The sequence below is a fragment of the Misgurnus anguillicaudatus genome, chromosome 23 (genome assembly GCF_027580225.2).
Source record: "Misgurnus anguillicaudatus chromosome 23, ASM2758022v2, whole genome shotgun sequence".
Lineage (NCBI taxonomy): Eukaryota > Metazoa > Chordata > Actinopteri > Cypriniformes > Cobitidae > Misgurnus > Misgurnus anguillicaudatus.
In genome coordinates, this window is record NC_073359.2 from 33,415,595 (window position 1) to 33,440,149 (window position 24,555).

The window sequence follows — 24,555 nt, forward strand, 5'->3', positions numbered from 1 at the left end:
GGTGCTTGGGCGACGCGAATGCTCTGCTCAGCATGCAGTGAAGTGAAACTGATTGAAGATTTTTCTGTTGAATGCCGAATTCGGAATATTTGACTTTGGTTCATAAAAGCAATAAAGCGACTAACTAGTCTTATTAGTGGCTAATTAGTCGGGCAATTGATCGACGTGTTGGCGACCACTGCTCTAAATAGTCATCATTAAACATCTTAAATGATCTTTATGTGTAAGTTTTCTGAGAGGTGTATCATCCTTAATGCTTAATAATACAAATGATGCATAATGATGCACAAATTATAGATATTAAGAGCAATAAGACATGAAAGCGATCTTCCTCACGCTGACTGGCACATCTGAAGCATGCACAGATGCCAGCACGCGACCCCGATATACACATACACATAGAATTATAGTTTAAAAAATATCTGTTTTGACAAGCATTTACACAGATATAATCTGTTATGTCTTAAGTGAATAATTGGTTAACTGTTGGGGGGAAATACACATCAAATTTAGCAGAGTTAAAATTACGCTGTTAATGGAAAATAAAGAGTTCAGAGTTAATTTAACACTGGATTGAGTTCAAACTATTTTATTTTACTCTATGAAAATAAAGAGTTAGTGTTACCACTATTTTAAAAAATCAACTCCTACAGTGTTTTGTTAGTGTAGTTTGTTAACTCCTAGGGTGTTAAATAGAGAAGAACTCCCCTTTTTTACAGCACACACTGAACTGTGTTTTTAGATGATGCAGTTCAAGCAGAAGATCACCTCTTTCACTGTAAATGGTAAGTAAATCTTGAATAAAAACAATTTTGATCAATAACATTTGAGAGTTGTGAGGTGTTTTATATTGCTGTTAGTATCAAGTTTAACATTAAAAGGCATGTGTTATTAGTCCCTTTCACACATACAGTCTTTACTGGTAATTTACTGGTAAATTGCAGTTAACATGTCATGTGTGAACAGAACCTTTCCGGTAAATCAATGCTCCCAATTTACCAGTAAGACAGGTTGTAAGATTAACGGTAATTTGCCGGTAAGCGCTGTGTGTGAACGAAAAATATAGCATTACCGGCATTTAGATGACGTCAGACCGCGCTGACAGATCGGGCGGGCCAATCAGAAAGTTTTTTATACAGGTGACGCGGTTTCCCCCAGACTGTTTACGGACGTTTCCACACACGTTGCTTAAAAGTCGAGCACACCTGAAGTTAACATCCACATTTCTTCACCAAAGTTGTTTAAAACAGCTTACCATCTAATTGCCAAATTGCCGACGTCCTTAGCACACCATCTGTGAAGCCTAATGTGCAAACGCGCAGGTTCCGTTTGACGCCGCCTAACGCAATGTTGTTTGGTCACGAGCAACTTCGCGACCGCTTGCCACAGATGTGAAAACAACAAAATACGGACCGTGGATATTAAGTCATAACCCGCCGTTTACAAATACGACACGGACGGAGCTCGCCGGCCGGGCGCCACAGGTAACTTCCGCTTTCTCTCCGAGTTTACCGGTATTTTGATACTGATGTGTGAATGATGTCTTACTGGTAAAAAGACGAAACGTCACTGCATGTGTGAACAGCACATTTATGTATTTACTGGTAAATTCATTCTGGTAAATTCATGGTAATTTACCAGAATTACTGTGTGAAAGAGGCTATTGTCAGCATGAATGCTTGAGTTTAGGTCTTGGCCTCAGATGGAGCAATTCATACTCATAATGTTTAGGGAGTTTTTGTTGTTTTTTGCTTTATATGCTGTTTTAGTTTAAAATATATATTTTTAAACCCGTTAGTGTGTGCAGGAGATTTGCTTTGGGCACTTTGGAGGAGCACAGTATTTTGTGCAAAACATAAATGTATAACTGATTTCAAAGTATTTTGTAATGTGTTCTGTATGTATATTCTGTAATGTATTGTGTAAATATTAGTTTCTGCGGTGTTATACTTGGTTATAGTTGTTTTTTAATAATACATTTTTCCCTTTTATTTTTGTTTTATTAACAGAAACAGAAAATTTACAGAAAAGCTCTGAGAAAACCTCCTTACAGCTACTGGTTCATCATATTCTGCTGTTATTATGTGAAGACCAACATGGATTTTGGATTGAAATTAAGTCAAACTTGTTTGAACTGAAGCATCCCGTAAACTGTTAATAAATATCTGTACTTTTGTTATACATTGGGACTGTGCTTTTTAGTTGTCTCGGATGTTAATATATATTAATTTAATAAACACTGAAATGCATGATGCATTGAAAATCCTTAATGGTTTAATAAAGAGAATGATAGATTACACTGCTGTATTGTTACATTTTAAAAAACAGTTTGAAAATAAAAGTTTTTTGTCCCAAAAGTACCGTAATATGTTAACATGTTTACATTTACCATATAACACCATAGTATTAAAATATAACACTACACTGGTGTTAACAAATTACACTGAGGGAGTTAATTTTTAACAAATAAAAAATATTTAACATTGATAACTGTAAATTTAGTGTTAGATTTTTAACTCTGCATAGAGAGTTAAAATCCAGATTTTGCTGTGTAGATGTGTAACATTATATTAGATCTTGCATTACTGTAGATATTAAAGTTGTTTGTCTCAATCTCAATCAAACAATTCAATAAAGAAAAAAGTTGAACATACAGTCAAGCCCAAAATTATTCATGGCAAATTCTGACTTCAAGTTATTTTATTCAACCAGCAAGTTTTTTTTTGGACCAAAAATGACACGGGCTTCTCCCAAAAGATAATAAGACGATGCACAAGAGGCATCTCTCATCTTTTATTTACATTTGAACAAAAAGTGGCATGTCCAAAATTATTCATACCCTTTGCAAACTGTCACACAATCTGTGGAAAAACCCAAAGTTATATTGTAGTGGGAGATTTTTTTATTTTAATTATAGTTTATGAACTTATAATTGTTAAATTCAAAATCCTGTTCTTCTGTTCTTTCCATCTGTTCAGTAGTAAAGTGTTCAAGGACTAGAATATTATACAAAGTCCTAGCAGATCAGATAAAGGGGGGCTAGTTCAATTTCTTTAATTTTACTAGACGTGCTTTAGCTGATATGTTTCTCAATCATTGTGCTGTGAACTAAGATGACGATCTTTGGTTCATGGGTGGAGATGGGATGACTGGATTTTTCAGTAACTTGCTATGTGTTCAACCCTGTGAACGGGGCTCTCATTTTAACTTCTGGCACCAGGGAGTGGGAGCCTATTCTGCAGACTATGTTAAATTCAGACTTTATCATACTCTTAAAGGCGGAGTCCATGATGTTTGAAAGCCAATGTTGATATTTGAAATCACCTAAACAAACACGCCCCTACCCCAATAGAATCTGGACCATCTGTTGATAGAACCGCCCCACACAAACGCAACCCGACATTTGATTTTATTTGATTGGCTATAAGTGTGTTTTGGTAGTCGGCCCGTCTCCTTTTCCAAAGCGTTTTTCAAACATTGTGAACTCCGCCTTTAACATATATTTGCCTTACTGTAAATCATTAAACTTACAATCAACTTTTTCTTATGTTGGTGTAAAAGCTTTAGGCTACTTTAACACAGACTTGAGTAATAAAATCACATTCTTGTGCTGTAATTACTACAAAATGTCTCCATGCAGATATCATTTGGCCAGGATTTGTAATTTGGCCTTCTTTGCCTTTTTTCCTTTGATAGCCACCCCTCGACACTTTCACTGGCATCATGGCACTTAAAAATCAGTTTTTCTACTCTCCGTCTGATCTGACTGTCATTTTTTGTTATATTTTATTTTAACACAACTGAATGCTATTTTCACATATTATCTTTTCTGTTATTAGACATAAAGAAAGAGTATAAAATAGTGACTAAACACGACCCAATAACAACCAGCTGTTACTTTAACTACTGCTAAAGATTTATAAATGCGACATCGTCTGACAAAATCACCATACATTTGCATTAAAGAGCTGAGGTGATTTTGGCTACATTACCTGTGTGTCTCATGCAGTGCAGAGCAGACCCTTACTGTTGCTCTTCTTGTCTTGTTATGAGCGCTTTTAATTGTAAATGCGAGTGATTGGTTTTATTGTAGATATAGCGTATTAGACAATTCTGTGCAAATTAAAAAATATGAGAATACACCGTTGCCATTACACAGAGTACAGAACGTGCACACATACCATACCATAGGGTGGGAGAGAACTTGCACACAGAGAACCGGTGTATGTGTGCAAAAACACTGCTAACCTTTCGTTAAGTCATGATGATCTCGATCAGCCATTTTCTTTGTGAGTAACATCTGTTGACGTTTACGTGAAAAGCAAGTACACGGAGGAACGCAAAACACAGCCAACTTTTAATTCTTTCACTGGGGCTGCGTCTGAAACCGCATACTGTACAGTAGTGATGGGAGAAACCAATTGCTTCACAAATTGATTCAGTTTTTTCGAAGCGTTCAAAACACCACACATGCTGGCAACACCTCCTGGTCAAAATAGTGTAAAAGCAGCAAGATCTGGTCAACCATTTTACACTTTTTACAAAATAATAGCAAGATTGTTCTAAAAAATATTTTTAAGAAAAATAAATTATTTAATTTAATTAAGACATATTTAAAGATTATTCTGTGTTTTTAGTTTTATTTGTGGTAAACAAATCATTAAAACTCCCTTATTAATTCTGCACATTTTTGTCATTAAATCTGTCTATAAACAAAAAGTAGACAAAATGGTAGTGTTATTAGTCAGAAGGATGAATGTTTTATGAATTTGCATGATAAAACTACGGAAGTCGAGAGAGGACATGCACTATTATTATTTTTGCTTGCTTGTTTTCTCGTGATCATGACTTAATTTCTCATGATCTCTGACATGTTATGCTGACATGATAATCCAAATGTCATAATGCAATTTCTTGTCCATAATATTTATTGTATTTTGAAGTGGACTGCTAATGCATACATTGGGGTCTTCGCTGTTACCACACCTATAGCTGTAGCCGATAGACTTAATAAAGTTGGACTGTTCATGTTCGTGAATTAAGGGACCATCTCTAAAGTAATACTGTACACGTTTATATCTTCAATAGTGTTTAACAGTTTATTTAAATAAATATAAAAAATCTAAAAAGCGTGCATTAAAGCTGACAACCACATAAACACGTTGGTTTTGTGACTGTTTGTTGACTTTGTCATTCCATTTAAATGCTGTTAAAAGTAGAAACGTGTATATTATTGAGTAACTTAAAAACTTGCCCTAAATTCACCACTGTAAAATTGTATATATTGACAAATCTATTATAGCATGAGCGAATCTCTGATCCAAGTAAAATCTAATATGTTCATCCATGCTAATTTAGCAAAATATGCTTTTACTGTTTACAAACAAAACAACAAGTTCTATTGAGTACACGTAAGCTTTAATCACATCTCAAGAATACAACTTTTGTTATGTCATGATCACGAGAAAACAACTTTTATTATCTTAAGATAACAAGAAATTAAGTCGTGATCACGAGAAAACAAGCAAGCAAAAATAATAATAGTGCATGGCTTCTTTCGACTTCCGTATAAAACTGACCCGAGTTCACCTAACCATATTAGACACTGGTCATTTGTGATCAACTCCCTCAGTGGGGAGTTGGATTTTCGAAACGTTTCGAAACAGTTACGACGTAACGAAGCTTTGTGTGCTAAAAAAGAACATCAGAAAGTTGTGGAACTTTTTTGTCACCATAATGTTTGGTTCCTGTTCTTTGTTTGGTGGATCGGCTACTTTTCTTCACTTTTCCAAAAAATGTTAATGTATTGAAACTGTTGCAAATCATTGATGCCCTGACGGCCTGGTACAGTAACAATTTGAATAAGAAATCATTTGTATTGCGTATGTGTCAAAACATGCCATCCGCGCATAGCTGCTGTCAGAATACTTTGAAAGCTCCGCTAAATGAGAATTACTCTGCTAAATGTTTTGTAGTTTCAGTGGTTACAGTGCAAAGTATTATTAAAAAATACAAGACGTTCCGCACTGTGAAAAATCATGTGACGTGGTTGGAAGCCAAAAGTGACACCTGTGCTGGCCAGGAGGATAGAGAGAGTGGTAAAAAAGAATCCAAGCATCACCACCAAGGCCATTCTGATGAATTTGGTCACAGTAAACCACTGGAATCCATGGACGCAGAGGACACCATTTCTCCAAATAAGGCACACAAAAGCTCGCTTGGCCTTTGCAAATGCTTCTCTCTCGACTTCTGGTCTTCTGTTTTATGGTCGGATAAAACAAAAATGTAATTGTTTGGCCACAATGATGTAGCCTTCATTTGGCGTAAAAAAGGAGAAGCCTTCAACCCTAAGAACACCAACCTCACTGTCAAACATGGTGGTGGGAAACGTCTCGGTTACGGATGTAACCCTCGTTCCCTGAAGGAGGGAACGGAGACGTCACGTCGTGACCGACGAATTGGGAACTCGCTTAGAGAGACCAATCTGCTTCGAATACTACTAAAACGCCAATGAACTTGGCATTGAGATATTTGCATAATGCTGGCGCCGCCCCGCCAGGTGCGTATATAAGGAGCACGTGCAAATAGGGAAATCAGCTTCTGTTCGCTGAGAAAGCCGGAAAGGTGACCGGCCTAAACAGCAGGTGGCAGCACCTGTGGCGACGGGACGTGACGTCTCCGTTCCCTCCTTCAGGGAACGAGGGTTACATCCGTAACCGAGACGTTCCCTTTCAGTCGGTCACTACGACGTCACGTCGTGACCGACGAATTGGGAATCCCTACCAAAACGCCACTAGGGGCTGACCTCTTCCAGTGTCTGCAAAAAACCCTCCAAGTCCCTGTCAGGGAATGGAGAAATAGGATAAGGCAGAAAGGCCGGGCACTAGATGTTCCTTTAACCCCACAGAAGTGCCAGCGACTGGGAAGCGCCCTACCAGAGCGGGATAGGAACGCTGCGGAAGCCACCGCCCCTCTTAAGGGCTAATGGTGGGCGAAAGTCAACCGTAGTTGAGGAATAAAGACAGCCGTGGCTGTGTAAGCAAAGCAGTGCTCTGCTAAGGGAAACGTGGGCTGGTAGGATTAACCCCACGGAATAATACTCACAAAGGAACCCGTTGGGACACAATGTGGGGCCCTGGCCAAACACGTAGGTTCGTAAGAATATAGCTAGGGAAAGGCTGACAGCCAATGCTCCGCAACAAAGGCTGCCAAGGCAGCGGAGGAAGAGCAATTCAAACCATTACGCATTTTTGCTCTGATGGCCTTCCATACTGAAACTCAATTTGGAGCCTCAGTCGGAGGCTGCAAGCCGACATGCGAGTCTGCTCTCCGTGCCCTCCCCGGTGAGGAAAGAACACGAGAGGATACAGGCTCGATACGAACACTGCAGAATCTAATGAACGTATTAGGTGTCGCCCAACCAGCAGCTCTACAGATGTCTGTTAGTGAGGAACCACGAGCGAGAGCCCAAGATGAGGCAACACTCTGTGTGGAGTGCGCTCTCAAATTAAAGGGGCAAGGAATGCCCTGAAGATTATAAGCCAGGGCGATAGTATCCACTATCCAATGAGACATCCTCTGCTTAGTGACAGCTTTCCCTTTCTGCTGTCCACCATAACAAACAAAGAGCTGATCCGAGGTCCTGAGGCTCTGCGTGCGGTCCACGTAGAATCGCAGTGCGCGTACGGGGCACAACAAAGCCTCGGTTGGGTTTGCGTCCTCCAAAGGCAACGCTTGCAAGCTCACCACCTGATCTCTGAAGGGAGTGGTGGGAACTTTGGGCACATAGCCTGGTCTGGGTCTCAATGTTACACTCGAGACAGCAGGACCAAACTGAAGGCACGAATCGTCAACAGAGAATGCATGTAAATCCCCTACTCTCTTCCCTGAGGCCAATGCTAGCAGGGTCAGAGCTTTCATTGATAAAAGCTTCAGACTCGCAGACTGCAAAGGCTCGAATGGTGGTCCCTGAAGTGCTTTCAGCACCATGGACAAGTCCCAGGGAGGAATAGAAGGAGGGCGCGAGGGGTTTAGCCTGCGAGCGCCTCTTAGAAATCTAATAACCAAATCATGCTGGCCAACTGATCTGCCGTTGATAAGTGAGTGATGAGCAGATATAGCGGCGATATCAACTTTAATAGTGGAGGGTGACAGCCTACCGTCTAACCTATGTTGAAGATATAAAAGCACGATATTAATAGGGCATTCTCTGGGGTCCTCGCGTTGCGAAGAGCACCAAGTGACGAAAAGGTTCCATTTAAACGCGTAAGCCCGTCTCGTAGACGGAGCTCGTGCCGCGTCGATAGTGTTAGATACCGCCTGTGGTAAATCACTCAAACCTTGTGCGCGCTCAACGACCAAACGTGGAGATTCCACAGGTCGGGGCGCGGGTGCCATAATGTGCCCCCTCCTTGAGAAAGAAGGTCCTTCCTCAGGGGAATCCGCCAGGGAGGGGCTGTCGCGAGGAGCATTAGTTCCGGAAACCAATTCCTGGTCGTCCAATATGGGGCGATCATTAAAAGGCTCTCCTCGTCCTGCCTGACTTTGCACAGCGTCTGTGCTATTAGACTCACTGGGGGGAACGCATACTTGCGCATGCCCCGCGGCCAACTGTGTGCCAGCGCATCCACGCCGAGGTTGCCCTCGGTTAGTGAATAATATAGGCGGCAATGGGTATCGTCCGGCGACGCAAATAGGTCTATCTGCGCACGACCGAACTTCTTCCAAATCAGCTGGACCATCTGGGGGTGGAGTCGCCATTCGCCGGGGCGCGCCGCTCGGGAAAGCGCGTCTGCCGCTGTGTTGAGCGAGCCCGGGATGTAAATGGCACGAAGGGACCTCAGATGCTTCTGACTCCAAAGGAGGAGATGACGAGTGAGATGCGACAGGTGACGGGAGCGCAAACCGCCTTGACGGTTGATATACGCAACGGTCGCAGTGTTGTCTGAGCGTACTAGTACATCCTTCCCTCGCAGCTCCGTAGCGAAGCGTACGAGTCCCAGATATACTGCCCATAACTCGCGGCAATTGATATGCCAGTGCAACTGGGGTGCTGTCCACACCCCCGAAGCCGTGAGCTCGTCGTACGTGGCTCCCCAGCCCGTGTCGGAGGCATCCGTATGGACAACAGCATGCCGGGAGACCTGTCTCATGGACACGCCGGTCCTGAGAAACTCGGGGTCTGACCACGGGGGGAATGTTAGGCGGCACGCAGGTGTAATGGTTACACGATGGATGCCAGCGCGCCACGCTCTCCTCGGGACTCGATCGTGAAGCCAACGCTGAAGCGGTCTCATATGGAGCAGTCCGAGCGGTGTCACGGCCGCTGCTGCTGCCATACGCCCCAGGAGTCTCTGAAATTGTTTCAGAGGGACCGCATTCTTCCCTCGGAATGAACCGAGGCAAGTCAGAATTGATTGGACGCGCTCTTCTGTCAAACGCCCCGATAAATCGATCGAGTCCAGTTCCATCCCGAGAAAAGAGATCCTCTGCGTGGGGCAGAGTTTGCTCTTCTCCCAGTTGACCCGAAGACCCAAACGGGCGAGATGTTGAAGCGTTAGATCTCTGTGTTCGCACAGCGTCCGCCGAGAATCCGCTATTATAAGCCAATCGTCGAGGTAAGCCAATATGCGAACACCGCTCTCTCTGAGGGGCTTTAACGCCGCCTCCACTACTTTCGTGAATACACGGGGAGAGAGAGACAGCCCGAACGGTAAAACTTTGTATTGATATGCCCGTCCCTCGAACGCAAACCGGAGAAACGGTCTGTGACGAGGGAGAATGGACACATGAAAATACGCATCTTTCAGGTCTATTGCTGCAAACCAATCTTGGTGGCGTATTGAATTGAAAATTTGCTTCGGTGTAATCATCCTGAAAGACCTCTTCTGAAGAGATCTGTTCAGGACCCGCAAATCCAAAATTGGTCGTAACCCGCCGCTCTTCTTGGGTACTATGAAATACGGGCTGTAAAAACCCGATCTCATCTCGGTAAGAGGGACCGGCTCTATCGCATCCTTCGCCAACAGGATATCGACTTCTGCACGCAGTACATGTGCATCGGACGCTTTCACCGTGGTGAAACGAACGCCCGAGAATTTGGGTGTGTGCCGGTTGAATTGAATTTCGTAACCGAGGCGGATCGTGCGTAAAACCCAACGAGACGGGCTGGGAAGCTGAAGCCAAGCCCCCAGGGACCGTGCGAGAGGAATTAACGGCACTACCGGAGTACCCGCGGTGGGGCAGCGAAGCGGGACAGGCGGGACTGCCGGTGCCTCTGCCGTGACAGCATAAGCATCTACAGTATGTGTGTGTGTAACACTGACCTGAGCCCGCTGAGGGTGACGGTCGTCTGGTCTCCTCAGCGGAGAGCGCAGACTCCGAAGGGTTTGCTGGTGGTCCGGTCTCCGTAGCGGAGAACTCGAACTCCTCAGAATACCCACTGGCGATAGAGGAGAGGGAGGAAGAGCATCTGACTGCCCGCTCACATCTCTCTCGATCCTCTGGAGACCTGGAGAAGGAATAGGAATGCACTCTTTTTGTGGTTTTGTGGGTGCCGGCTGAGAAGCCGGCGGAACAGAAACAAAACGAAACCAAAGATTTTCCACCCGGCCCTCTACCGGTGGAAGGAGCGGTGCCTTCACTGTCTCCCGAAGAGTGATCCCATCTGAATCCAGGTCGCCCGTCTCAGGGCCGCTTCGATTTCCGTTTGCCACGGGAAGCGGGTGGGGTGGGCGGGTTGGTTTGTCGACGGCTGTTCCCCCTCCGTGGCCTGGAAGATGTTCTCGTGGGGGGGGTGGAGGCAGCCGCCGGAGGGCGCCCACGGCGAGAAGCAGGCGGGGCAGCCGGCGCTGAGGGACGAGATGCTGGTCGCTTGCGCCGGGGCATGACCTGAGCGATCGCCTCTGTCTGCTTCTGGGCGGCGGAGAACTGCTGGGCAAAAGACTCCACCGACTCACCGAAGAGGCCAGTCTGGGACACTGGAGCGTCCAAGAACTTGTTCTTCTCCGCATCCGACATGTCCGCCAGACATAGCCATAGATGGCGTTCCTGGACCACCATCGTGGACATCGCACGACCGATCGCCTGCGCTGTCACCTTGGTAGCGCGGAGAGCCAGATCCGTAGCGGCCCGGAGCTCCGAAAGGACAGGCGAGTCGTGTCCTCCCTCGTGCAGATCTCTCAGAGCCTTGGCCTGATGGACCTGCAGCAACGCCATAGCGTGCAGGGCTGAAGCCGCCTCTCCGCATGCCTGGTGGGCAGCCCCCGTTAAACCGGAAGACTGTCTGCAAGCACGGGAGGGGAGGGTTGGGCGATCCTTCCAGGAGGGAGCGGTGGCCGGACACAGCTGCATCGCGACCGCCCGCTCTACGGGGGGGATCCCCGTATAACCCTTAGCGGCTCCATTGGTGAGGGAGGTGAGGGGGGAGGGCTGAAACGGCCGTAATCTGGTTGAAAACGGCGACTTCCAGGTTCTAGTCAGCTCCTCGTGCACCTCGGGGAAGAAAGGCACCGGTGGAGAGGGTTGTGAAACCCGGGCAGCTCCAAAGAACCAATCATCCAGGCGGGACGGTTCGGGCTGAGGGGGGTGAACCCACTCTAACCCTACGGTCTCCGCCGCTCGAGCGAGCACGGCCACCATCTCTGGGTCAAACTCCGGCGTCACGACCCGTCCGGAGGGGGGAAGAACGTCAGAGTCCTCAGAGGGAGGGGGCCCACCCTCGGATGCTGCGGTTTCCGTGGACCCGGAGGGAGGCACGACAGTTTCTACAGACATCGTAGAACACGACGCTGAAGTCTCCATCGGCACATCAACCGGCTGTGGATGAGGAGGCTGAGAGCCGGAGGACGAATCCCCCGACCGGCTCAGCACAGTGATGCGAAGATCGTCCTTTGAGAGCTTCACGGCCGCTCCGTGGCGGCGTTCAGAACTCGCTGGACGCGGGTTGCGTTTTTCCCGGAGGAAAGACAACCGTCTTCGCAAATCCACAAGGGACATGTTCTCGCAGTGAGAACACTTACCCCCAGCGAACGCTGCCTCCGCGTGCTCGATGCCCAAGCACGAGAGACAACGCTCGTGACCGTCCTTCGGACCCATATATTTGCCGCACCCAAGATCGCACGGACGAAAAGCCATCCTGAAAAGGACGCTGATCTCCGGATATACGAGAGAGTGGCTGCCTTTAACAAGGCACAAAGCTCTCTCGTTTCACTCTTTTAGGGAAATTCACTCAGATGCTCAGTTGATGATGCGCACAGGGAAAGGCAACGCACACACTAAACTCAAACAAAAAGATGCAGAGTCGTGGAATACTGCGAGGCGTCCGCTGTGGTACTGCTAGTCCAACCAACTTCAGCAATCAATCCCAACAGAGTAGAGGTAGCTTCTCAGTAGCAGATACTGCCGGCTTTCGAAGCGATAAAAAGCTGATTTCCCTATTTGCACGTGCTCCTTATATACGCACCTGGCGGGGCGGCGCCAGCATTATGCAAATATCTCAATGCCAAGTTCATTGGCGTTTTAGTAGTATTCGAAGCAGATTGGTCTCTCTAAGCGAGTTCCCAATTCGTCGGTCACGACGTGACGTCGTAGTGACCGACTGAAAGGGAACTAATGTTTTTGGGGTTATTTCAGCCAGTGGACCAGGGAACCTACTCACAGAAAACGGCACCATGAAAAACGAGCAATACATCTTGGGCCCTTGGGCACAAGTGGACATTTCAGCATGACAACGACCCAAAACACACAGCAAAAGTGTTGAGAAAATGGTTAGCAGACAAAAACATTAATGTTTTGCAGTGGCCCAGCCAGAGTCCTGACATAAATCCAATTGAGAATGGAGGGAGCTAAAAATCAGGGTGATGGACCTCCAACCTGAAAGAGGTGGAGCTTATTGCTAAAGATGAATAGGCAAAAATACCAGTAGAGACATGTAAAAAGCTGGTCAGCAATTATAGGAAGCGTTTGATTGCTGTAATAGTCAATAAAGGCATTTCTATTGATTACAGAGAAGGGTATGAATAATTCTGGACATGCCACTTTTGTTTCAAATGTAAATAAAAGATGAGTAATAATTTTTTCCACAATGACACCTCTTGTACATCGTCTTATTACCTTTCGGGAGAAGCCTGTGTCCTTTCCGGTCAAAAAAATCTTTTCTCTTCTAGTTGTTTACTTTCTCTTAAGACCTAAATTGACATGTTCATGAGGATACTTGCAAAAGCCGGGAAGTTTGACGCATGTGCCTACTTAAGGCTAATACAGCGGCAAAAATACTCACAAGCTCAATGAGAAGCGGATAACGGCGAATTTCACCAAAAGGTTACAAGTTTGCACAGCCCTGTCATTTTGTCAGCACGAGTCACAAATGTTTGCAAACGTGTTCCTTGGGGGTCAAAGTGACCATTTTGTATCTTTTACAATATGTACAGTGACTAAAATACGTCTTTTACGTCTTTTTTTAATAAAGTGCATTTTACTTATGAAACTTGACTGTTGTGCTTTAATTTTTATTGCTTCACTTTAAACCCATTTTGCTCAAAATTATATTCCTGAAAATCACAGCAATTAGCAAAGCCCAGGAGGTTTTTTGACTTATAATGTTCGTGATTTCCTAACACTCTGCTCACAGACCCAGAGGCGCGGGAAGATATTTTCGGTAGGGGGTGCGGGGGGGGGGGGGGGGGTTATAGAATAGAGTTATAGAATTCTAATGTTGTTCACAAGCTCTGTATTCTGCAGACCACTCTACCTATGTCTTCTTTTAAAAAAATCACTCGCCCCTCCCATCCATAAAGTAGCCTACAGCTGAGCTGACAGGGCATACAAACTATATAGCCTATTGCAACATAGTAGAGATTCTCTGCCCAGGACGTTATTTTCCGCTACTATCCTCGGGCCGGGCCGATATAAGCATATTTTTAATCATTACTTTATTAGCCCAATTGGGGAGAAAGCTATGCCATAATCAGAAATATTATATATAGACTATATTTAGGCCAAAGTAACAAAAAAAAAGTTACACAAATTACAAATTACAAAATGATTTGTAAAAGTTACAAAATGCAACGCGAGTCAGGTGCGGAGTCTCCTCTGGCACGCATCACGCACCGGGCATGCTGTGCGGTATGGTGGAGCTTAAGTGCAACATGGAGTTTGAAGATGTAAAAAAAAAGAAAAACAGGAGAATTAACTTTGAGCAAGTTTGGAGGAAAGTCGGAGGTATGGAACCAGTTTATGTACACATATGCATTCTCACTGGTCCCAGTAGTAGTATGCCTTTTTGTTGTCCTTTGGTTAAGTTTTTAATATTTCTAAACTCTAACATAATAACTTTATTGACATTACTCGAGTTAAGGCGATTATAGTGGACCTTTCAATTCACAGGTTTCATTTAATTCTATTTTTACACGTAAATGTAATATTTGTGTCTTTAAGTTTTGTTTCACTTTGCCATGCCTCCTGCGGTGTAAAAATAAGATATTTTTCGACTTTAAAATTCCACAATCATGTCCTAAATTGTCGGAATATATTCCAAATGGATTCATTTGAATTTATAGACGTTTAACATTAAAATCGATGCATGGGAATAATTTATATATATTTTTTGAAATACCTTTTAAATGTCGCATGCATGTTCCTTATTGTACATATATAATTTAGTTCATTTTACGTCGTTTTAATAATTTTATTCACCCGTTTATACTTTCATTCAATAAAGCACATGTTCTGTAACATTTACAAGTGCGTTAAACACCGCAAAACAATTTGGCTATATTTTTAAATATTTTTGAAAAGATGACGAACTAGAAAATCGTTTACTGAATCTAGCTTAGCTTGGACGCATTTTTCCACCGGAATATGTTTAAAATATCAAAATGGGCCAACATATTTTGATTAAAATATATTCTAAAACCATGCTAAATTATTTTAAGAGTAGTAGACCTTCTCATATAGGCCAACCACACTCCACAGTTCATTCTTATTCGTTTTATATGTGTTTCATTGTTGCATGCACTTTTTACGCATGCAAACTAAAATGTTATTTATATAATGCGACCATTGTAAATCAATGCGAATCATTGTAAAAATGTATTAGGAATACATGCCTTAATAACTAATTTTGCGTTGTGTGATTGAAAAAAATCCAAAATTCTCTTTTGAGACATTGCGAAGCTGATAGATAAACTCATTCGGCGTTCAGTATGTGGCTGTGAGTGTGCGTGCTTGTGTGTTATGCTTATGCCTATTACAGCATATCGGCTGAATGCAATTACGTCGTCAAGACAGAATCTGATAGAATCTGGCTAATACACACTGAAATAAATTAAATCATTTTAAAATGACTAAAATTATCCCTCTCTTCATCACACACCCAAAACATGGCATACAAAATGTCTTTGTACAGAAACAAACCAAAATCAAGAGATATTTTTAAGAAATAATTTTACTGTCATCGCAGTTTTAAATCTCTGCCACCAGGGGGTGCTGCAGCACCCCCAGCACCCCCACTTCCCGCGCCCCTGCACAGACCCCCCTCCCTTTAAAAACTCTTTGGATACGTGTGACTCTTGTAGATAAACAATTTTTATCCCAAAAAGGTGACTTTTCACTGAAAGAGAAGTCTGCATATATGCATTAACTCTTGCCGCGCCATTGACAAGTTATCTTATTGCTCTTACCCAACAAAAACTAAAGCATCAACTAATGTAAAAGCAAAGAAAACTATGTGTATGTTTTGATCATTGTTCTGAATCTGATCAAAAGTCCTTTACAAAAATTTTATTATCTCAGCTTTTTGCTCAAAATTTTGGTATTTTTTAAGAAACCTACCCATATTTAAGATGTGATATAAAGAGAACAAATGAAGATAGGGTGAAACAGTTTTTTTTCCTGTTTGTTTGTTTGTTTGTTTGTTTGTTTGAAAGCAGAGTGTCTTTTTTGGATTTGATACATTGTATGTTTATACGTTTATAGAAGAACATTTTCTGGAAGGCATTTTTTGAAACTTTTGTGAAAATCACAGAAAAATGCTGGTGGGCAACTTAACAACAAAAACAATGCTGGCGGGGAAAAAGTTAAGCATCCCCCTTCCTCTTTCTCTTATCAAGCTTAATCTGGTTGCCTGGTGAAGAAGCAATCTTTGAAAAGAACAGGGTGCAGTGATGGAGGGTAAGAAGGACATTACAAAAATTTTTAATTAAGTAAAGTAAACCTCACAACATCCTGATTTTACTAAAATATTTCCACTCACCTTTGACAGTAACTCTGAATTTCTTGAATGATGATCCAGAGCCAGTTTGGATCTCTGCTGTATAGAGTCCAGAGTATTTGATTCTCATGTTGTTGATGGTGAGATCTCCAGTCTGAGTGTTTGAAATCAGCAGTCTGTCTTTAAATCTCACATCAATGGAATCTTCATATTTGATATTATAATTACTCATCTCAACTAGAAGAATGAAAACCCCTTTTTTATATGCTTCCACAGTATCTTTTCATCTTTCTTTATTACAGTATCAGTCTGTAGAGTAACAGAATCTCCCTCAAAGACTGACTTCACTTCATCTGTCACAGCATAAAACACACCTGCAGACACAAACAGAGACAATAATTAATTTTATTATTACCAATTAAATTGATAATACTTCTGGTAATGTTATAAACAGATCTAACTAAGAAAATCAAGTCTTGTCTGATAAACAAGATTTGATTTGTTATGATGTGAAAAGACAGGTGTGTGCTACACATTTATTCAGCAATGAGCAACCACTTTTAATTTAATACAACTTACAAATGAGAAAAACATAATTTAATCACTGTAGAGACAGTAGGTCTGGGTATTGTTAGGAATTTCACAATTCGATTCAATTCTTGATGCTTCGGTTCGATTCAATTCGGTATTGCTTTATTTGCTTCGGTATCGATTCAGTTATAGGTTAATACATAAGTAATTAAGTGCCAGAGTATATTTTTACAGTGTTTCCCACAGGATTTTGAAAGACTGTGGCAGTGATGACGTCACACGCGATTAGCATATTTTATGCGCAAGAGGCGCACTGCCTGCACGCAACATGAGAGAGGGGAGGGGGTGCGCGCTGTTGAGGCGCTGCACATAACGAGAGAGAGAGAGGGGGGGTATGCTGAGCGCTCGCTACAATGAATTAAGCCGTTTGAAATAGTAAAAAAAATAAAAATAGTATAATAAAAATAATGTTAATGGGAATCATGCTGTTTTGGGAAACGGCGTCTTGTACAACGCTGAACATCTCACTAGAGTGCTGCCCACAGCCCCGCCACTGGCCGGTGGACTGAATCGATTCATCAAATCCTATGAATCGATTCAGCCCACCGGCCAGTGAATTGAGAAACAAATAATTGCAATGCATTGATGAATCGATATTTTTACTCAGCCCTAAGAGACAGTAACATAAGAATACACTCAGTTCAAAATTATATTGAGGACTTTGTGTGGAGTTCAAAAGCAGAAACAAGTTTTTCCTGGCTCAAAATTGGTCTTCAGTGGTGGCTAACCAACCACTGACACACATTTCATAGACACACATTTAAAAGTACCCCACCCATGTGAACAGAGAGCTCAACATGCTTAGAAATGTTTTGTATGTAAAAATGACACTATTAAAACTCTTATGTATTCTTTGTAAAGATTTACAACCTCTTCCGTGTTATACAGAGACAATGCATTTATTAGACAGATATTACCAGTCACTCTCTGTAGCTGGGCTTCCATTCAAACGTTAAGCGAATCTTTTCAAAATTCACAAAAAAAAGAAAAAGAGACAACAGCGAATTAGGTGCGTTTTTATCAAGTTGTTTGAGCAAATGACGGTGGTATTGGTAACCTCTTATAATGTGCAATTATGTTTACATCGCCATAGATCTACAATTACAAATGTAATGTTACATATTTACAGACACACATGCATACCTGTATTTTACAGTAAGATTATTTTACATAAATCAAAAACTAGGACTCGTTATGTTCAATAAAATATTGTGTTTAAATATAGTTTAATGCACATTAGGTAGATGAACACTTTATGTGTAATTACTTTGTAAAGTTTGCTTATTGATCTAATATAAGTGATATTGTCTCGTTGTGAGCTCGATCGTGTGCAGCCAACATAAAATTCAAAGGTAACACCGCGGATGGAGCAAACATCTCCATCTCTTTATCTTGGCTTTCACCGTGCAAACAGCCGCCTCAGTTATTTTCATTATGTTTGTTGTATGATGATGCGATCTAACTCCCGTCTCCTGTCAGATTGAAGTGACTTCCTCACTGTAAAACAGGCTGGCTATTTGCTTGACAATGCAAACAAATCTTGATTTTGGCTGGAGGTCGGAGGTTATTGGCTCTGTTAGGCCCGTTTGAACCCCTGGCTCACACAGGCCCAATAGTGCAAAAGCGGCTACTGAGGAAGCGACCATAGTGGATGGGCTCAACTTTAACATATCAGTTGACCTCTAATGCCAATTCACTCCCTAGCAATCATTAAGCGAGACCTATGTACCATCTTGTGGGCGTTTTAAGAATTGCACGCTGGACTGTCATTTGCTGAAATTATTAATGCGTGGCTACATAAAGCATGTGTGATGCATTGCCGCGATTGGTCTGACTGGTGCGTGAGAGAGGCGAGGGTGCGTGTGTGTGAAGGGGTTCTTTTTTAGGCTATACTCTCTTGAAATTGAAAGTGAATAAGTTTTCTACTTAAAAACATCAAAGCTAAACATCTTATCTAGTCAAAGCGCATAACGACATCGCTACAAATACAGTATGGAATTAAAATCAGCGAACATCCATAGGCTGGGTACATTAACTTGTTTCAGCGATGCTTGGTGAAACAGCAGTGGATGTTTTTGGTTCAGATGCTAAATGTAATGTAATGATAAGAATGTAATGACCACAAACTTTAGACATTCTCTGCTGTTTATGGACATCTTTACTCTCCGCCATCGCGGCAACTAAATTCAAAATGTATCACGCACTATGATGTGCTTCATGAACATTGAACAACGGTCCGCGTGAATCAGATCTCGGCGCATATAGTGCGCATCATAGGAATTTAACGAGGCTTCGAGGCAGAATTTTTGCTTCGAGGAATTTTTGTAACCGATTTAATAGAGTAACTCAATGAATCGTTTCAGCCCTAATCTTGATCTTCTTCGCCTTGAGGAACTTTGATGTGGAGATGGAAGTATGTGATGGAGCACCATCCTGCTGCAGAATTTGGCTTCTTTTATAGTTGTGAATATAAGAAGTAGCTAAGATTTCTTGGTATTTTAGACTATTGATGCTGCCTTCCACCCTGCAGATCTCTTGCACACCCCCATACTGGATTGCGGTTTTGAGTCGAACACACCTAGAGCATCGTGCATCAGTTCTCCGTCGAGTTTATCATCCAAATCCTATTTTCTGACTACCTTGTTCCTATTTATATAATATAACATATTCTTTTATCTCAAGAATACTTTACCGTGACTACTATTGAGCAGTACTACCACGTGAAACGATTTATCACTACTAAACACACAGTGTTAGCATATAGCCCGCTAGCATCAACAAACAGGTGCCGGCTTTAGTTGCCATTTGCCAATCTAATGGCAGACTCATCCAATGTATGCTATTCAGACCTGTCCTCACCTGAGCGGGAAGCTGTGGAGCAGTTGATACCCGGTTATCGCAGATCCTACGCGACGTACAGCGCCCAGTTCACCCAGGCTCCAGACGTCCACAAGCGGCCGAGAAGTGCAAAAAGTGAACACCCTACGCGGTGCAGCTTCACGCACTGCGCTCGAGGGACCGGAGACGCCATCGCCCAGAATGAAAGCGATCGGGAAGCCGTGGAGGAGCTGCTGCCCGGCCGTCGCAGATTCAGCGTGCCTCACATCACCCTGGCTACGGACGTCTGCAGGCGATCGGGACGTGCTGCGAGCGAGCTTCCCTCGCGATGTAGCTTCACGGACCGCGTCCAGGTGACCGAAGACGCCATCACCCAACATGAAAGCGGTAAGACTCCGCTTGTTATTGTAACCGGCATTACTTGCCACATGTACAGTTTAGCTTCTTCCATCAGCACAGAGGGGTTTACTTGTGCTAAGTGTATTGAAGTAGTAAGGCTGACGGAGAAGATTGCAGAACTAGAAGCGCGCATCCAAACGCTAGTTGATAACAGCAATACCGCTAATGCTACAAACGTTAATACCGCTAATGCTACAAACGCTAATACCGCTAATGCTACAAACACTAATACCGCTAATGCTACAAACACTCTTTCGGGTGCGCCTAGTGTTAAACGTAATACACATAGCTCGGTTCCGTCATCTGAGTCAAGCCGGCCGACTAACTGGGTGACTGTCAGGCGGCACAGTCGTTTTCGATGCCCACCCAAGACCCCCCTGGTAATTTCAAACAGGTTCGATATTCTAAGCAATACACCGACTGAGACGTCTGTTAATAGGGCCTTGGTTATTGGAGATTCGATACTTAGGAACGCGAACATTGAGGCACCAGCCACCATAGTCGATTGTATACCGGGAGCCAGGTCTTCAGACATTAGATCAAAACTTAAAGTGCTGGCTAATGCTAAGCGTAAGTTTTCTAAAATTGTTATTCACGCTGGCACGAATGACACCAGACTTCGCCAGTCGGAGATCACCAAAGATAATATTAAAGAGATATGTGAAATTGCTAAAACAATGTCAGACAATGTAATATGCTCTGGTCCCCTCCCCGCCTACCGGGGGGATGAAACTTACAGTAGATTATTGTCTCTTCATGACTGGATGTCAAAATGGTGCCCTCAGCATAACGTAGGGTTTATAGACAATTGGAAGCATTTCCGGGGGAGACCTGACCTGCTAAAGAGAGATGGCCTCCATCTGTCTCAGGAAGGAAGGGCGATTCTCTCTATAAATCTGACCAATAGTCTTACTTCTAATACAGTCTGACTATCCAGGGTACAGGTCAGGAAACAGACGGATCGGCTTAACCGTCCGTCTGTTAGCTGCCGTTATATGTCAAGATCACTTATATCCCACCACTTCGAGTCAATCTTACCAGAATATCAACACATTTCAACTGTATCTGTTCCCCGAACAAATAAATACAGAGCACCGCTTGCCACATCTGGTACAAATCTGATTAATATAAAATTAGAAAACAACACATTAACAGATGAACCTCGAATGTTAAAATTCGGCCTTCTTAACATTAGATCGCTTACCAATAAAGAACCTATTGTCAATGAAATAGTTACAGACCAAAACTTAGATGCACTCTGTTTAACAGAAACCTGGCTTAAAGCAGACGACTACATTAGTTTAAACCAATCCACCCCACTAGACTATTATTATAAACACGAACCTCGGTTAAAGGGGAGAGGGGGTGGTGTGTAGCTACAATATACAACAAATTTTTTAAAGTAAACCAAAAATCTGAACTAAAATTTAAATCATTTGAACTAGAGCCCGACCGATAAAGGATTTTGAAGGCCGATACCGATACAAATGTTTGTTGGTTTTAAAAACCGATAAGCCGATATATCGGCCGATAATTATTGTTATTATTATTGACCGTAATAATCACAAAAATTAATGATCACATTATCATCATCATTTATATTAAACAAGATAAAGGTCATCCCTAAATGTTTGTGTGCGTGTGTAATAATTAGTCCCTATATTGCCTCCCCGAATATAAGACGAACCCCCGTTTTCCAAATGTATTTTTGGGTTTTCACCAGAAAATAATTTTATTTAAATTTTTTATTATCTCTCTCTCTGTCTCTGCATCTCACGCATTCACCTCTCTCTCTCTCTCTCTCTCTCTCTCTCCCTGCCTCTCTCGCGCACGCACCTCTCTCTCTCTCTCTCCCTCTCCCTGCCTCTCTCTCTCTCTCTTTATCTCTCTCTCTCTCTCTCTCTCTCTCTCTCGGCAAGTTTTAGTTAACCGTAAACGTGCGGCGTTTTCATTCAGTTAAACACAGATTTTATGTTGCTGCTCTGATTTTAAATGCATATTAGAAGGGAGAGCTGTTTTTTTCTTAACGGGTTGCTTTTCAGACACTATTTGTTGTGCTTTCCCCCCGTGAATTTTTCTATAGCGCGAATATAAGACGACACCCTATTTTTTGTACCTATTTTTAGGACAAAAAAACTCGTCTGATATTCTGGTATACTACAATGTCAGCTTGCTTATCCCTTGACCTGCACTTTTTAAATTCTTTCCATCAAGCTACATCAAACCATTTTCAATCATCAGTTGCTGCCTGCCTTCTAAAACCTACTATTTAGCGATCTAAATCCATTATGTGACTCGTTAATGCTGCGGCTGAATGACAGTCTGCAACGCACACTTGGCGTCAGTGAATTTCACACACGTATAAAAGAAAAGCGAACTTTTATGCACAAGCTACGTTTGATACTTTTTCTCTATGTCTAAATGTTCACTCCCCGCAAGTCTAACTTTCATTTTACAATGCAGGGACTGTAACCAGAGATATGCTAGTTATAAATACAGTAATCATTACTTTATTTAGGCAGAATAAGTTCGTTGTGGTTTCCAAGCTCGTTAACGTTAGCGGTCTTCCACTGATACTGGCATTAGCAGGTCTATGACGAGACATAATTTAGCAAAGAATAACGTCACACTGCAAATTGTAAAACATACATTTTCAATATAACAGGCTAAGGAGAGATGATACGTCTCATTGCTTTAACTGTCACACTATTAAAGAAATACTTCAGTCGCATTGTTAAAAGTTAAAAGGACAGTCAGTCAACGTAACATTACTAGGTAATTCGGCTTCACTCTCAGCTTATTTAACAGCAGCAAAACTGGACATGATAGTCACAAATTTTGTCATGCTTATTAGAGTTAAGAGAACTGATTGGGATGTTCTTTTAATTGTTATTCAAGCAATGTATGTCTCGTGACCAACTCACCATCAACTAAACCGCTGTCGTCTCTGCCCTGGTCTGGCTGAAATCAGCAGGTTGCAGGATATGTGACGCGTTACACCCGAGTGTTGCCTACAGGGTAGTTGTAAAGTGCCCTCTGGTGGACAAACTATAACAATGGCAACACTCATGACATGGTTGAAGGCTGTTTCGTCCGTGTTTCTTTCTTTATTTTTTTTATATTCGTTTATCGGCCATTATGATTGCCGATATGAATAGATTAGAAAATGCCTAATATCGGCCTGCCGATAAATCGGTCGGGCTCTAATTTGAACTAATGTTGTTAAATATGGAAATAACTGATCGTAACAACAAACAGCTTTCGTTCATTTTAGCTACAATCTATAGACCTCCGGGCCACCATGCAGATTTCCTTAAAGAAATAGCAGATTTCCTGTCTGAGCTTGTAGTCACTGTAGATAAAGCTCTTATCGTTGGTGATTTTAATATTCATGTGGATAACCCAAAAGATGCACTAGGACGTGCATTTATGGATGTTCTAAATTCTCTCAATATTAGAAAAAACTTGACAGGGCCAACGCATACTCGTAAGCACACATTAGACTTAATTCTGTTACTCGGGCTCAATATTAATGACATCAAAATATCACCTCAGAGTGATGCAGTTTCTGACCATTACCTTGTGTCATACAATGTACTTCTAGATAGGATCACTCAATCCACAACATGCTACAGATTAGCCAGAACAATAATTTCCACCACTAAAGATAGCTTTATTAGCACTCTTCCAGACCTGTTACAAATTAAACATGTAGCAGATAACTGTGTTGATCTAGATATTGTAATAGAAAACCTGAACAATGTCTGTTCTAACACATTGGATGCCGTTGCTCCCATTCGAAAAAAGAGAATCAAAGAAAAACCGCCAGCTCCATGGTATGATCATTACACCGCAGCACTCAAAAAGTCAACTAGGAAAATGGAAAGAAACTATAGAAGCACAAAGTTAGAGATATGGCGTGCAGCATGGAAAGAGAGTGTTAAACACTACAGACAGGCTATTAAAACCGCCAGACATACCTATCTTAGCAAGCTTATAAATGAGAATCATAATAACCCTCGTTTCCTCTTTAGCACCGTTGCAAAACTGACTAGAAACAAAGAACAAACAGAAACCAATAGTAAACTTCAACACAATAGTAACGACTTCATGAACTTCTTTTCTAACAAAATTACGGCTATAAGGGAAAACATCGTAGCTACCCAGGCAGCCACCACTCTACCCATTAGTTCACTTAACACTAGACTACCATACGAACATCTTGATTCATTTAAACCTACTACAATAGATGAGCTCTCTAGACTAGTTACATCATCCAAATCATCGTCCTGTATATTAGACCCTGTTCCCACAAAACTACTTAAAGAGGTATTCCCTGTAGTGTCAACCCCGGTTCTAAATATCTTTAACTCATCTCTAGAAATAAGATACGTTCCAACAGCTTTCAAACTAGCAGTTATTAAACCGCTGATTAAAAAACACAGCTTGATCAGGGAGAGCTTAATAACTTTAGACCTATCTCAAATCTACCTTTTTTTTCTAAAATATTAGAAAAG

General features: G+C 42.4%; 2 protein-coding genes across 3 annotated transcripts in view; one reads left to right on the forward strand and one right to left on the reverse strand.

The window, feature by feature from the left end:
- LOC141359320 (uncharacterized) overlaps nucleotides 1-24,555 on the reverse strand; it is a 256,996-nt gene that overhangs the window by 195,344 nt on the left and 37,097 nt on the right. For both annotated transcript variants that reach the window (XM_073861589.1, XM_073861588.1), the window contains exon 2: nucleotides 16,253-16,584. In XM_073861589.1, coding sequence (XP_073717690.1) covers nucleotides 16,253-16,442 — 190 coding nt within the window. In that variant the 5' untranslated portion in view covers nucleotides 16,443-16,584. The remainder of the gene's footprint in view (nucleotides 1-16,252; nucleotides 16,585-24,555) is intronic.
- LOC141359324 (uncharacterized) overlaps nucleotides 1-24,555 on the forward strand; it is a 564,790-nt gene that overhangs the window by 141,918 nt on the left and 398,317 nt on the right. The gene's annotated exons all lie outside the window — the stretch shown is intronic.